At 43.9% G+C, this 15905-nt stretch overlaps 1 protein-coding gene across 6 annotated transcripts in view; it reads right to left on the minus strand.

Annotated features, from left to right (window-relative positions):
* Nucleotides 1-263: 263 nt before the first annotated feature.
* The window catches only part of Kmt2a (lysine methyltransferase 2A), an 82447-nt gene continuing 66805 nt past the window's right edge, over nucleotides 264-15905 (minus strand). For all 6 annotated transcript variants that reach the window (XM_013346236.2, XM_005347211.3, XM_026779145.1 and 3 more), the window contains 8 exons: nucleotides 14419-14480; nucleotides 12359-12529; nucleotides 10207-10281; nucleotides 8313-8487; nucleotides 7842-7949; nucleotides 6749-6832; nucleotides 5844-5973; nucleotides 264-5097 (listed from right to left, as the gene is read on the minus strand). In XM_013346236.2, coding sequence (XP_013201690.1) covers nucleotides 4822-5097; nucleotides 5844-5973; nucleotides 6749-6832; nucleotides 7842-7949; nucleotides 8313-8487; nucleotides 10207-10281; nucleotides 12359-12529; nucleotides 14419-14480 — 1081 coding nt within the window. In that variant the 3' untranslated portion in view covers nucleotides 264-4821. The remainder of the gene's footprint in view (nucleotides 5098-5843; nucleotides 5974-6748; nucleotides 6833-7841; nucleotides 7950-8312; nucleotides 8488-10206; nucleotides 10282-12358; nucleotides 12530-14418; nucleotides 14481-15905) is intronic.

Consider the following 15905-nt stretch of genomic DNA (forward strand, 5'->3'; position numbering starts at 1 on the left):
AGCACAGACCGGACCAAATGCTTTTATTTTATTATAGTTGGGTTTAGAAACCACTAGCCTTCCATTAGAGGAAATAGGTAGACAGAAACAAAGCCCTTTCATCCAGAACCTGTGAGGTCACAGATACACATCACCACTCAGTGAAGGACACCCCAGGTAAGGGAACCATCTTAAAGAAGGGAGGTCTGGGCACTCAGTAACCAAGTCACATGCCCCTCCCTTCCCCACCCCCCACCAAGGCCAAAAGGAAGCTAAGCTGAGTGCAGCAATAAACTTGACATGTTTATTAATTAAACTATCACTTAAATAAAAAAAAGTGCATAGAAAATAAACATGTTTAAAAACTCCTTTTTTGTTTTTACAACTATGTACACTTTTTACTTTTACATTCAGTCTTTCGTAGAGAGCTTTCAGCATTATTATTTTTTGAACTATTAAAGTATTTTCCTTCGTCCCTGTCTCAGGGAGTTAACACTGATGGACTTTAGACACATTTTCCTCCCCCACCCCCGCTTTTTCTCTAACCAGAAGCTTGGAAGAACACAAGGAAAAAAAGGGAAAAACAAAACAACCCCAAAAGATCCATTGTACATGATACAGCTGTTGAGAAATGTCTTAGTCTAGAAACGAAGCTTGTCATTGTTCAGCTCTTGAAACAATTATTCAACCGCCTGTATTTGCTAAGGAGACTGTAAGGTCAAGAAAAGAACACCACAAATCTATTTTCTTGGTTGAAAGACAGAACTAGTGTACCTCAGAACAAGATACCTGAAAGCACAGAACACAATTTTCCCCTAAATGCAGGTGGAAACCCCAACATTCATAACCAAAAGTAGAGAAACGAGGAGTACAGGTACCAACTGGCAACATTCACAGGCAGGAAGAGCCCAGGTGACACCACTCTGCATTGCACTCTGATCTTGGGGACGGGTGCCTGTCATCCCTTTGTGGTTCGGGGTTCCTGCGTAGGAATCAGAGGCCCCAGGAGCCTGATGTTTTCCTGCCTTGACTAGTAACTGTAACACAATTCTTATCTATAGTGTTAAGAGAAGTAAAAGCCATGGACTGAACTAGGCTGTTACAATGGTGCATTCCTATATTAGTTCCTATATATATATATATATTTATATTTATTTGAAAACCAAAACAAACGAACAAACAAAAAAGTTGCAAGTTTTCAGAGTGAGAGACTTGACTGGTGTTCATGATTTTTCATGATTCGGCACAAAACTATCTGCTCAATAACTTTGTATTGCTTTAAAACGAAGGAAAGGAAACGTAAAATTACACCCAGCCCTTTGCAATGACCCGCTTTTCCTTAAAAACAAACAAACAAAAAAACAACAGCTTGGTTTCTATGAAAAGGAATCCCAAATCCAAAAACAGTGAACATCTGACGAGGCTCTGACCTTTAGTATTTTCAGGTATTTGATTGAGCGTCAGTCCTTTAGAAAGATACATTCATTAAAATATTTTTTATATGTGTTTTGTCTTTTTTTAATTTTTAGGTTTTTTTAAGTTTTTTTTCTTTTTTTTTCTTTTTTTCTTTTTTTTTTAAATGTCAAGGTTGCTGCATGGTGCTCATTGGATTGGCCGGGGGATTGACAGAGGTGAGCTGGGTCCTGGCAAAGGAGTTTGGGTTGAAACCTAAGAGGTACCAGGGCTTCCCCCTTAATTGTGATTGGTCTAAAAACAAGGAAGGGGTTGTGCTGGACATGGTGGTTAACAATGAAGGAGCCCAGGGACCAAGTTCCGGCCAAAGGGTCAGCGCCATGCAGCTATTCTGGTTACACAGTTGTCACTGGCCACCAGGAAATGCAGCCACAACAGGTTCTAGCAGCAAAGCCGTGTGAGAGCTGGCTCTGAGAACCCACGAGGTTTGCAGCTGTCACTCCTAGGGGTGTGGATCGCCCCTTAGGGGATTCTTGGGAATGACCCACCACGCAAGTCCTCAAACTGCACTTTTGTGCAGAGGTTCGCTTGGTCACTTTCAAAATGAAGTCAGACATATTTTGGAGACAGCTGTGCCTTTTGTTTGGTTATCCTCTTTCCCTCTTGTGGGGGTGCTCTGGCTTATTCCCCAAGTTGCTGGCAGGTATGCTGAATTTTGGCAATGGACTCAAGGCTGAGCTGAAAGAGGGATTTCTGTGGTTGACAGTGGGCGGGAAGCAAGGCAAACCATCTGCAGCTGGCAGGAGGAGGGAAGGTGGGTTCCTCCCGTCCTCAGGGATTAGGGTTGTAGAAAGAGGATGAGGAGGGGGCTCACAGTACAGCATGGCCTAGCAGGGCAGTAACTAGGTCTGTTAGCTGAGTTTCCCCCACCCTCTGACTGGCCTTTGGGTCTCTCTCAAGGTGAATGCATGACCCATCAGTGCATTAATCATTTCAGTAACAAATGCAGCTTCAATTTTTCTCATTAAAAAAAATAGGAATACAAGGATTTACAAAAAAACCTCACACAGTGCAATAAGAAAGGAAACCAGACACTAGTGAAACCCCTCGGGCCACTGCATCTTGTTCAAGGGCAAAGGAGGGTGGGAGGTGAGGTCTGGGTAGAGAGCTTTTCCCCAGTCCCCTGCTGGCACTTCTCCACGATGACAAGGAAGTCTCTGCCATCCTGGCCACAGTGCTGGGCTTCCCACATGACAGTGGAAACAGTGACAATGTTCCAGCAAAGCCACCAGACAAAGTTCTTAAGGTCATGGAAGAAAAGGGAGCCCAGGATGGAAGGCACAGCAGAGCCATGAGTCCTGGGCAGAGAGCTGGGCTGCATCATATTGCTTTGCTGACTTCCATAGGAGAAGAGGACGCCCCACCCTCTACTTGGACACACTACCCTGAAACCTGTGTCAGGTGCAGAAATCTGCTTGATCGCGAGTGGTCAGACTGTGCTTCAGTTTCAACAGGCTGCCCCCAAAGAGGGCACGAGGTGGTCAGTGGGTTCTTTGTAGGAACAAGGACTTGGCGGACAGACAAGAAGGAAAGGAGATGATCTATGAGGCAGACAGTGATGGCAAAGGTCAGGTTGCCAACTTGATGGCTGCTAACTCTGAAAGAGAAAGGTGCGGGAAGCGGAATGCGCTGCTCGGCCCTCTGGAGCTGATCTAGAGGAAGGGGGCAGTGCAGGAGAGACTGCTGTGCCTCTAGGAGCTTCCTCGGCAACAGAGGGCAGTGCCTAACGGAGCAGTGACTTTCTTTCTCCATTACCGGAAAGAGCAGACCCAGGGAACATTTATGTCAATGGGCACAAACAAGCTATACATGGAACAACAAAAAATACACCTTCCAGGGGGAAGCTGGGCAGGAAAACCAGACTTTGTGTGGACAGCTGAATATTTTCTCTAACTTCATCCTATGAAAATAAAAAAATCATTAAAAACCGATCTTCTTTTAAATTAGGATAATACCACGGTTTAAAAAATAGCCTTGTCATAAGTGCTTCTCCCTATGAAGTGCTTCGCATAGAAAAATATACAAAATATATTTACATTTATAAAACCTTAAATAGTAAACTGTAAACAGAACAGAGTAAAATCCAATGACTTAATTTAACAGGTTCAAGACACTATCTTGGGGGAAGAAAGAAACATTTGTTGCTGTTTGTCCACATCCTAAGAAGTAACCAGGCAGTAGTGTCATTACCTTTGCTCAGCCAGCCGGACTACAGGCAGCTGGCAGAGGCCCCCCAGCACATGTGGTCTAGCCCCGAGTCTGGGGCCTTGAAATTTGATTAGTGTTCTTTCAGCTGGACACTGACCGTTTAGAAACTCATCTTCCTATGTCTTTTAAGAAAGGGAAAAGAAAGCAAGCATGTCCTAGAAAGGGCTGGGGCTTATCCTGGTTATTGTACCCTGGCTGTTGCGGGACTCAAATCCTACTGAAATCATCTTTAGCTTGTTGTAAAAAATCTTGCTACATATATCTCTTTAAAACTCTCAGTGGAGCTTTATGAGATCTCCGAATTCTGTCTGGTTATGGCCAATGGCTCCTGTCCACTTCCCCACCTGGAGTGCTTACAGGCTCAGGGGACTTTCTGTAGGCACTTCCTATACCCAATAGGGAGTGTCCTTGAGCAGGGAGACAAGCCCTGCCACCCAGAAAGAAGAATGGGAAAGCAGCAGATGAAGGATGGAGGAGGGGGAAGGCGTGAAGAGAAGGGATAGAGAGGGAGCCGCTCTATTGTCAAGAAAGGTCACTGGCTGCGGTAAGGCTCACAGGGTAACACTCCCACTTACAGCCACAGGCTCAATGTTTGGTAATTAATTGGCACAACCCCAAGACAGCCTTTTGACACCAGAGGTGCTAGGAAACCTGTCTCCCAACCAAAGCAAACTCTTAAGTAGGGAAAACCACCAGACCTTCTGTTTGTTGAACAGATGGCCATGGGCCAGGCCTGACTGGCACACTGCCAGGCATCCCACCAGCCCTGGATCTGGGTTCTTGTTTGACCCATCGCTTATAGGGCTTGGGAGAGGGCTGAGGTGAAAACGACAAACCGCTCTGAGGACATGCTCAGATCCCATCTCCACTGGGAGTCACCCTCTACATGCTCCTTCAGGGAAATCTCCCAGGAGCCCGTTACCCATGTTTCCAACAAACAATCAGAAAGGCCCCATGAGAAAGCCAACCATGGTTTTTTTCCTTGAGACCCCTCTTTCCAAGACTATGATCACATGATGTGAATGTGGGACTTTAGGGTGCTCGGCCAGAGGACCCTCAACTGCCTGCTCAATCCTGGAGCTCCTGGCTGCTGAGAAATCCTTCAGCATGGCTTTGGGTGGCCCTGGGTCCTGGTACTCCATCACAGGAAGGTGAGCAGCTTTAGTTCAGGAATTTCCGGCATTTCTTAGCGCCACAGTTGCAAGGTAGCTTGTTGCTGGCATCCTCAATGGGGAATTTATAGTCATAGGTGAGCTCCTCCCCTCGGTAGATCTTGCGCATGGCGAAGATGACAATGTGCTTCTGCCCATCGATATTGATGACCCGGGAGTAGCAGTTAGGCTCACATGAGTGATTGATAAAGCGGGCAGCATTTCCATGCATGGTGGCATCCACTACCTCTGAGTCATCAATTCGGAACATGTAGCAACCAATGCCCTACACATGTAGGAAAAAGAACTATTTATTATTAATTTGTTGAACCAAACCCAAAGTCTTGCACATGCTAAGTAGTAAAGCACTCTACTACTTCACATTTCCAGCCCTGAACTTACTCTTTCTTCAAGCACTATGGGACATGGGTGGCAGTCAGAGGACAACTTTTAGGAGACAGGTCTTCCCTCTACCACAGAATTCAGGGTATCAAGTCTGAAACACCTTGATTTTGAGATAGGACTTCTCTATGTAGCCCAGGCTGGCCTTGAACCTGAGGCGAGAGGTTTCCCACGTAGCTCAAGTGCTGGGATGGTAGGTATGGCATGCTCACTCTGGTTGAACTTGCCGCTGCTCAGGCTGGAGATCATTTCCTATTCTGCTCCTGGTGTTTCCACAGAGGAGCCAGTTTCTTTTAAAATTCTACATTTTTCTCCTAGTTTCTATTTTTTTTTTAACATGCTTGGAGGAGGAATTTCTAGATTATAGGCACTAGACTAGAGGAAGACTGTTCTTATCATATAGTAAGATCCTAAAACTTATGTAGCCATGGACTTTAAATCCTGGAATCCACAGAGCACCTTTATCTACTAATCCACAAAGGGGTTTAGAACACTTATGGGTTCATCACAAAGTATGGAGATGTAAGTGAAATCATGTTATTATTTCTATTGGGATCCAAGGATCATGCTAAGAGTTGACAGCCTCTTTCTACAGCAAAGGAGAACTTAGGGAGCGAGCCCGGCACTCACCTTGCTGTCATAGTATTTCTCACGCTTGTCAGTTTGGATGGAGCGGATGACATTGCCAGCGTACTCAATCACCATCTCACCTGCATCGATGTTTCTCTTACAGAAAAGACCCCGGCCGTGGATGGGAGACCTAGGCCATGGACACAAAAAACCAGACACAAATTTCCTCTTTCAAATTTTTTTTTTTTTTTTTTTTTGTTTTTCGAGACAGGGTTTCTCTGTGGCTTTGGAGCCTGTCCTGGAACTAGCTCTGTAGACCAGGCTGGTCTCGAACTCACAGAGATCCACCTGCCTCTGCCTCCCGAGTGCTGGGATTAAAGGCGTGCGCCACCACCACCCGGCCTCTTTCAAATTTTTTACATTTATTGATTTTATGTGTATGAGTATCTTGCTTGTATGTACATATGTGTACCATGTCATGCCTGCTGCCTGTGGTAGTCAGAAGAAGGCACTGGACTTTCTAGAACTGTAGTTACAAATGGTTGTGGATGCTGGGAACCAAACATAGGTCCTCTGCAAGAGTAGCTAGTGTTCTTAATGGTTGAGCCATCTCTCCAGACACCAAGATGCAAAATTTCAAATTAATTAATTGTGTGAATAGGTGAAAAAAGTCTGCTAGTTTCCCAGTAGAGACAGACACTTGGGCGGGAGGTCTGGCCCCACTTCATTTGTGTGTATTATACTGCACTGGTAAATTACCAAGCATTAATGATTTCTCCATGCTGTAGCCCACACGAGGCAGAAGTCTAAAGTTAAATTCCTATCAACACCAACAGCTACAGCTCGCCAGACTCAATAAATCTATTAAAAACTTCAATGACTGAAGGAGAGAGGCCACTCCGATATTTGGTCCACTGTATTTGGAAAAACACTAGTTTTCTGAAATTCTAAAATCGCAACCCTACCTGTAGACACCAACCGCCTCCTTAGAAGTCTTTTTTAAGTGCCGGAAACGCATGGGCATCGGGAGATCCATGCTTGTTGCCCTCCTAGGAGAGAAGAATGCTGTTAGGAATGCAGTGTTCTGAGGGTGGACTCAGCTCCTACAGAGCCAGGCACTTGCTCAGTGTCAGCCAGGAGAGCCTTAGGCTCTTCTGCCTCTGCCTCCCAAAAGTCACCACACCTGAGTTCATTTTGGGTTTTCTTGAGACAAGGTCCTTGTGGCCCAGGCTAGCCTCAAACTTGAGGCAACACTCCTGCCTCAGCCTCCTGAGTACTGGAACCATATGCCTGTGCCTATGATGACTGGCTACAATGTAATATATACATAGCTCTTGGAGGTTAACGGTGACTAGTATCACATGAATAGTTATTGGGATAATTATTATTAAAAAATACATCCTATAATTATTCAAATTTCATATTCACATTTTTTTAAAAAATTATTTTTATGTGCATTGGTGTTGGCCTGCATGTCTGTATAAGGGAGTCAGAACCACTGGAACTGGAGCTGCAGACAGTTGTGAGCTGCCATGTGGGTGCTGGGAATTAAACCCGAGTCCTCTGGAAGAGCAGTCAGTGCTCCCAACCACTGAGCCATCTCTTCAGCTCCTTCATATTATTTTTGTTACCAGTCAGCTAATGCTACTTCAGTGTAAACTATGTATCAGTCTTCCAAGTGCCATCCCATCAGAAAGTACCCTGAGTACTGGGGTGAAAATCAGACGTTTCTTTTGTGTTTTTTATTTGTTTTGTTTTTTGGAACAGGGTCTGATGTAGGCCAGGCTGGTTTTCAACTCAAGTCTGAATGTAGCTGGGAATGATCTTAAACCTGAGATGCTTTTGCTTAACCCCTGAGTGCTGGGATTACAGGTGTGCAGCACTGTGCCCAGCTGAAGAGAGGAGTTGTAATGACTATTAACACAATTCTAGGTATGAGTGGCTCTTTCCCTCTAGAGCCACAAGAAGAAGCAGTAGTCTCATGTATATTACATCAAAAATCCTATTCAACTAAGAGCGGCAGGAGTCAGGGTGTCAAGTCAGGCCATGATGACTCACCGAGCAGACTTGAGTTGTACCTCCTCCTCTTCCTCGTCGTTAGGGTTGTACTCAGGAGGCTGTCGATGTTTAGAAGCCAGGAAGTTAAACATGTCAAATGCCGACTTCCTGGAGCCAAAAGATTAAGGTTTGTTTTTAGAGAAAGGCTCTAGTAAAGGAGTGAGGATGGCACCACTGACACTGAAGATCTTAAAGGCAGTGGGACAGAACTGTCATTAGATCACAAAGCCAAGACTGCAAATGCTCATAAAACAAAATGGGCCCAGTAGTGGTGGCGCACGCCTTTAATCCCAGCACTTGAGAGGCAGAGGCAGACCAATCTCTATGAGTTTGAGGTCAGCCTGGTCTACAGAGCAAGTTCCAGGACAGCTAGGACTACACTCAAAAAATTTGTCTAGAAAAAGCAAAAAAGAGAAGAAAAAAGAAATAAAGAGAATATCAAAAACCCAAACCAAACAAAATGGAACTTGCCTCAAGTGGACCTCAGCCCTGGCTGAGCCGTGAGGGTTCAAGGGGGGTTCATTGGCCTCTTCTGGTTTGTGGAAACGGAATTTGTAATTCCGACAGTGCTTGGCACCAGACAGCTGCTCAATCAAGAACACAACCGCATCATGGAGAATCCCGAGCATCCTCAAACCGTTCACACCTAAAGAATGAAAGGCACCTGGGTGGTGAGTGTGTAGCTGAGTGACATTAACAAAAGGCTGCATTGGAGAGCAACAGCCAGAGGCTAATACTCTGGTAGGTGACATTGTAACTATTTAGAAATTGGCATGAGAATGCTACTGAAATAATGCCTGATAAATTTAGAATGTTTACCATAAATTGTTCTCACCAAACACTGGCCTGTTTTCTATGTGTTGCATGTATAGAGGGCTATGTGCCATTTTATTTCATGCTCATAATGGCCACCCAATGTAGGAATCACCAGCCATTGTTGGGGGCGGGGTAAGCGAAAGGACCAGGATCATTTCAAGATCCTTAAGACCAAGTTCTCTGCACAAATGAGATTTATTTTCCCCAAAGGGACAAAGAGCAGGGAATCAGACAAGAGATAGCAGACAAGGGAGAAGAGGTAAAAGAACAAGGGGCGGGGGAAGGTATTCGTTATGGGGGGCAGCAACAAAGACCTGCTTCTGGAGCGGGAGGAGACAGATGTGGCCCACAGACAAATGGCAGTTTATAAAGGCGAAGGGGAAACCTGTGTTAGGATGAGGTGTTTAATCTTAATTGGGCATGCTAATTAGGGCAGCCAAAATGGGGCTCTGATTGCTGGACTCCACTACTTGGATAACTGAACCTTGATAGTCTCAGAAGGAGGAAGTGACCAAATAAGGGAATAAAGAGACCTTAGGACTAGCTTTAAGAATATAATTTCATGTTTTTTACCAAGGCAGAGAGAGCAGGGAATAAGACAGGAGATAGCGGACAAGGGAGCAGGGCAAGGCCTACCAGGTCCATGTTTGCCATGCCCGGGTCGGCTAGAGTCCTTTCACTAAGTTTGATATATAACTAGGCAAGCATCCTGTCACTTGAGTGACACTCCAGCCCATTAAAAGCTTCATGTTAAAGAGAGAAAACTAACTTAGTGTCATAGACTTTAACACAGCCCAGGTCACACAGCTGGTGTGCTGGGATTTGAACTTTGTACTCTATAACTCCAAATCCGATCTCCTTTTTGTTTACAGGTAATAGAGCACCTGGTTCTGAGCTCATATGCACCAAATTAGAAAGGAACGTCATTATTTTAGACACAGAGCCCTCCTGGGCTTACAGTGACTGTGGGAGCTGTACGCTTCACGGCTGCTTGGTTTTCCTCAGCCTCATGATGTAGAAGCATTCACATTTTCTCTTTATTTTATAAAAACGTTTCTATAAATCTGCTGGCATGGATGGCTGGAAGTATCTTTACAGAAAAGAAACAAGTCACTCAACCAATGTCATGTTTCTTCCTGACAGTAGCAAACAGCTAATGTTCTACACATTATTATTAGGTATGTTATTTCAACTAAAATATTACTTCTTAGGGCCTGTGAATATGGCTGTGTGGAGTACTTGCCTAAGTATGTGTGATGTCCTAGGTTCAATTCCTAGTACTGTAAAAAACTCTGGTATTACCATTAGATATAGAATAAAGTGTTTATTATGGATAAGAGCTCCATTTCAGGAGTGTGCTTATACTAGGATCACATACAATTCCAAACACAAAGTTAGTATTTACACCCTAAAGCTGAGAATTATTTTATCTTTTATTTAAACACTTTTTATTGATTTTTTTTTTTTTAAAGATTCAACTGTGTGGCTTATACTAACAAGTTGCCAGAACATCTGGAGTCTGTAGCAAAGTAACAGCACCACCCGTTACCTGCAAATGAGAGCTGCTTCAGACGGGCATTGGATCGGGCTTCCTGGACTTTATCTGTCAGTGACTTCCAGGCATCTGAAAGGAAATAAAAGAAAACCATAGGCAGGAAAGAATTTGTGCTGACATGTCTCACTGCCAAACAGTGTGCATGGCCACTAGTGTAGAGAATCACACTGCACTTGACGACAGCACTGTTGTTTTTCTCCACGTCTCAATTCAGTACCTGAGAAGCAGCCAGGAACACTCTGTTCGCAGCAATTCCCTTTACCAGGGGCCTGAGGATACGCATACCTTCTGACTCCCAGTATTCTTATCCCTGATGCATCGCCATACTTGACCTTAAAATTAATTTTAAAAAAAGTAAACAGGGATGGATGTGGTGGCAGCTGGGTGTGATGGTGTCTGCTTTTAATTTCACCTCTCTGGAGTTGGTGGATCTCTGTGAATCTGAGATCAGTCTGGTCTACAAAGTGAGATCCAGGCTAGTAAATAGTGAGACCTTGCCTCAACAACAAAAGTTAATATACTGGCGCACGCCTTTAATCCCAGCACTCGGGAGGCAGAGGCAGGCAGATCTCTGTGAGTTCGAGACCAGCCTGGTCTACAAGAGCTAGTTCCAGGACAGGCTCCAAAGCCACAGAGAAACCCTGTCTCGAAAAATAAAAAAAAAAAAAAAAAAAAAAAAAAAAAAAAAAAAAAAAAAGTTAATATACAAAAGAACAGGATTAGTTACGATTCCATTTTCTTTTCTTTTTAATAGAGACAGTTTCGTACTGTAGGCTAGTTTGGAATTCACTGGGTTGCCCAAACTAGCCCTGAATGTGTGCAATCTTCAAGGCTCTGCTTCCAGAACGCTGGGACTATAGGTATGCCCCACCAGGCCAGCTCACTCTCAGCCTTGTTACATTTTCATACACAGACATGTTCATTACTGTACTTTTAGAACTCATACTTTCAAATTCGTTCTTCTCCCAGCATTGCCTAGGCTGGTTCTGACGGAACTCCTGGGTTCCACTCATCTCTGCCCCAGGCTCCACAGCAGGTGTGAGGAGAGTATGCACTGCCACATCCGGGTCTGAGGATCTCTGATTCTTCTCTCTACCCTCATATCGAAGGAGTCACCAAGTCTGTTCACCATTCTGTCCTTTCTTTTCCAATGTGGATTTTATTACCTGGCATTTCTACTACAGCAATACACTTAATAAATAATAATTTCATGCCTCCCAGTGTCCCTAGCTCAATGTTGTTCTCCCCCTTGAGGTGTTGGGGATCAAACCGAAGAAGGCTCTACACACGCTAGATAAGCATTTAGCATACTGATCTGTACCCCAGCCCTTTCTTATTTGTTCATTTTATTCTGAAAAACGCCCTGGTAAGTTGCACCAGATCCAGTTTAAGCCAGTCTTGTAAAGAGCTGCTACACTGAGCTTTATGAATTTCTGCTTTTATTCTATTAAAAAAATTCAAAGATCTCATGGTTTGTCACTATGGGCTCTCTCTCAAACTTGTGTCCAATTCACCTTCCAATTTTCCTTTCACTGTTCAAAGGCATTTTCTCATTCCCAATTACTTAAAACCGCAGTTTTTCTAACGTCATTACATTCTCTCTGGGGAAAGCTCCCTGCATTCCTCTTCGGCTAATCCAAATTCCACTTCCTCTTAACTGCTGCTCTAGTCATCTTCCAGGGTTTTGGCCCTAACTCACCCCAGTGATCTTTCATTTCTTTCAATGTTCCTAGTACTTACGGCCTAGGAGGCCCTCACTAGTTCTCTAGCAGCTAATGAACATCTAACAAGCTAAGAGTGAACAAGACAGTAAAATCCCAGCCTTTACTGAAGAGCTCAGAGCTAAATGAGTGAGACAGGACCATAACATTTGCATGCAGGGCTTTCTGCTGCAGCAGACAGAAAAAGCAGAGCTGGCAGTAACCAGGGGAGACAGGAAGGGACACTGTGGGAGCGGTGTGGGAGCACACCGGGAAGAGGAGGGGCAGCACTGCAGGGGAGAAGCTCTGCTCAGTATGTGAGTGCATATAACGGCAGCCCTGAACTCTCAAGAGTGACAGCTGCCTCATCAAGAGAAATGCCTCTTGTGCAGAGAAGCAACCATAACAAGGGCCTGATTGAAGCAGACTTAACTCAAGCCACTCACCTTCAATGCTTTCTGCACAGATCTGAAAGCCATCGTCACTTGAAATTTCAAAAACAAGTCCTTTCTTGGGCTTTTTCTCAGTGATGTTTTCCTTCCTCTTTTGTTCCTGCTGGAGCCAAAGCATCAGTGGTGAGCTGAAACCGCTCTCTTCTTCTTCCACTGCTTTCGGCTCTAAGAAGGGAAAACAAGGGCCGTAGTATTTGCTTAAGCCAATGGGCATTTAGTGCTATGTGCAGAAAGCTCTACTCCAGTGGTTCTCAACCTGCAGGTCATGACCCCTTTGGGGGTCAAACCACCCTTCCACCGGGGTAGCCTAAGACCATCAGAAAACACAGATATTTATATTATGACTCAATAGTGACAAAATTAGAGTTATGAAGTAGCAACAAAAACATTTTTTTATGTTGGGGGTCACCACAAGATGAGAAACTGTACTAAAGGGTTGCAGCATTAAGAAGGTTGAGAACCCTTGCTCTACATGCATCACCCCATTTCTGAGGACATACTATATCTCCTCACCAGTAAGAGCACTGAGGTGCAAGGAACTTGCCCTGGGACACAGCTACCAAGTACTAAAATGGTGAGGGTGTGTGTGTTATTCAATAGGTGGTTTTTTTTGTTTTTCGTTTTTTTTTGGTAGCAGAGCTTCTGGTATAACAATGTAATCTTTTTTTTTCTTCATACACAACTGCTCTCAATAGGATCAAGGCCAAGTCAAACCAAAGCAAACAAAAGTTTCCTTTACTACATCTCAACCACTGGTTATGTCTCAGATACTCTTCTAGGAACTTCACCCAGATTACTTCCTGCAGTCCTCACAATCACCACTGAGACAGGTGTTATTATTAACCGCCCCCACATTTTTGAGATAAGGTTTTACTGTGTAGCCCTGCCTGATCTGAGCTTGCTATGGAGACCATGATGGCCTCAAACTCAAAGAGATCAGTCTGCTTTTGCTTCCCAAGTGCTATGCTTAGAGGTATGCTATCATAAGCCATCTTGATTCCTTTTAAAGGTTAGAAAACTGAGCTGGGTGTGGTGGTGCATGCCCGTGACCCTACTGTTGTGGGGAGGAGGAAGGATGACCAATGTTAACCTGCGCTACCTAGAAAGTAAAGAGGCTAGCCAGGACAACACAGTGAGACATCATTCAACGTAATGCAATGAAAGAATGAATACATGAATAAATACAGGGAAGCCGAGGCAGGCCAAGTAAAAGTCAGGTTCATACAGCTAACATAAACATGGGCTCTGAAGCTGCCTGGTTCTGGAGATTAAACTCAGTCACCACGCCTGCCTGGAATCAGTACTCAGGCTTGACAACAGTCCAAATCAAGGCTAAGCCGTTCTCTTCTGGAAAGTCACTTTTTTATTATTGTTTATTTACTTAATCTGTTTTTCTAAGACAAGCACTCACCTCTGAGGTCCAGGCTTAGCCTGGGCCTCAGTATGTAGCCCAGATTGTTTTCAAGCTCATGACAACCTTCCTGCCTCTGCTTCTGGTGTCAAGTGCTCGGGTTCTCTGTGCGTACCATGCTAACTGTAAAGTGATCAAATGGCACTAAGCCAGGAAGTACTGTGAGGTGTACATGGTTTTAGGATCAAATACCAACTACCTAAGGGAGATGGTTCCAGTTTCTGGAAGGGAGTTTACCCTAAATTACCATCCAGATATGAGAAACAACCCAAGAGATAACCAAAGGTTATTGCAGCTACTGAAAATGTCACTGTCCTTAGAGCCAGTTTAACAAGAGGATCCACCTATGGCAGGTGATGACAGACCACGATCAAGGAAGCTGGGAGAAAGTGCTGAGTTTTACATCATCACTTAACTTCTTGGGACTTGGGTTGGTGTCTCTCCATCTAGAATATCAGGAGATAATGCAAGCGATTCTTCCGTTTTTAGGCTGGGACTTATGATGTAGTACAGGCTGCCCTCAAGCCCACTCTGCAGCACAGGCTTGCCTTGAACTCAATTCTGTCTCAGCTTTTCAAGTGTTGGAGTTACAAGTGTGCACCACCATGTGTGGCTAATGGTAAATTTTAACCAACCAACATACCTGCATTTTCTTGCTCACTTGCTGGATTGATTGCCTGAATTTCTGGAAGAGCAGCCACTGGTCTGAAAGAAAAATAAAACCAGACATGAGAGGCGAGGCCAGCTGGTTTTCAACTCAAAGATAAAACTGTTCACAATCTGACATGTACTCTGTCAGCTATTTAAACAGTGGCTAAGAAAATGAGCATAAAGTGCTGGAAAATTCGTTTATCAGTGCGTGAGGGTGGGGGAAGTATGTATGCTTGGATGTTGAAAAGCTCCTTCCACTGTGGGATCCAGATATCAAACTTAGGTCAAATTTTAAAATTTTTCTTTGTGTATAGTGTGTGTGCCGTGACTATATGGGTGCCCACAGAAGCTGGAGAGGCACTGGATGCAAACGAGGATGCTCTGTAAGAACAGAAAGTGCTTTGTCATCTCTCCAGCCCTAAAACCATGCTCAGAAGACTTCTTCCCAAATATTGGCAGTAAGCATCTGATTCTGAGATTGTTATAGTAATAAAAATGGAAAGACACTCGTCAGGACAGTGTTGTATAACTCAAGTAAGTCAGCTGGCTTAACTAAAACCATTAGTAGGCTGCAGGAACCAGTATACTACCTATTTTCAGCTTTTCAAATGTAATAACTCCTGAAGTAGCCCAAGTGCATACTAATATGCATGAAGTTAGCTAGTTAAGTTAATACTGTAGAGCACACACAGCACTGGAAGCGGCAGAGAAACAACTGGAACACAGCATGGATACATGTCAAAAACAATTAAGTGAAAAAACAAGAATAGTAAGTATAGCAGCATCCATTTAATATAAACGTATATACACATGCTTACGTAAGAGTACACACACACACATATCTGCAGAATAAAACCAAACCATTAGGCTGGAGACATGGCTCAGTGGTTAATATATATCACTGGCTGCTTTTCCAAAGGATCCAAGTTCAATTCCCAGCAACCACATGGCAGCTCACAACTGTGTGTAACTCCAATTCCAGGGGATCTAACATCCTCATACAAACATACATATAGTCAAAATATCAATGTACATAAAACAAAAATAAATAAATTATAAAAAAATTTAAAAAAAAACCCAAACACCAAACCATTATCAAATGGACTTCCAGGGAAGAGACTGAGGAGTGGGCAGGACATACAGGAGCCATCAGAAATCATTTAAATAAATTTAGCTTAGAGAAAGGCAAAAAAGGGTAGTGGTAGATGGGCCAGCAAGATGGCTCAGAGAGTAAAATGACTTGCTGTGCAAGCCTGATCGCCTGAGTTTGATCTTTAGAGTCTGTGTAAAGGCAGGAGGAGTGAAATGGTCGCGTCAAGTTGTCCTCTGACCTCTACACATGTACTACACTAGTGTGTGTACACCATACAGATAATAACTACACCTACACTAGTGCATGTACACCATACAGATAATAACTACAACTACACTAGTGCATGTACACCATACAGATAATAACTACAACTACACTAGTGCATG

Source organism: Microtus ochrogaster, chromosome 5 (assembly GCF_000317375.1).
Source record: "Microtus ochrogaster isolate Prairie Vole_2 chromosome 5, MicOch1.0, whole genome shotgun sequence".
Taxonomy (NCBI): Eukaryota; Metazoa; Chordata; class Mammalia; order Rodentia; family Cricetidae; genus Microtus; species Microtus ochrogaster.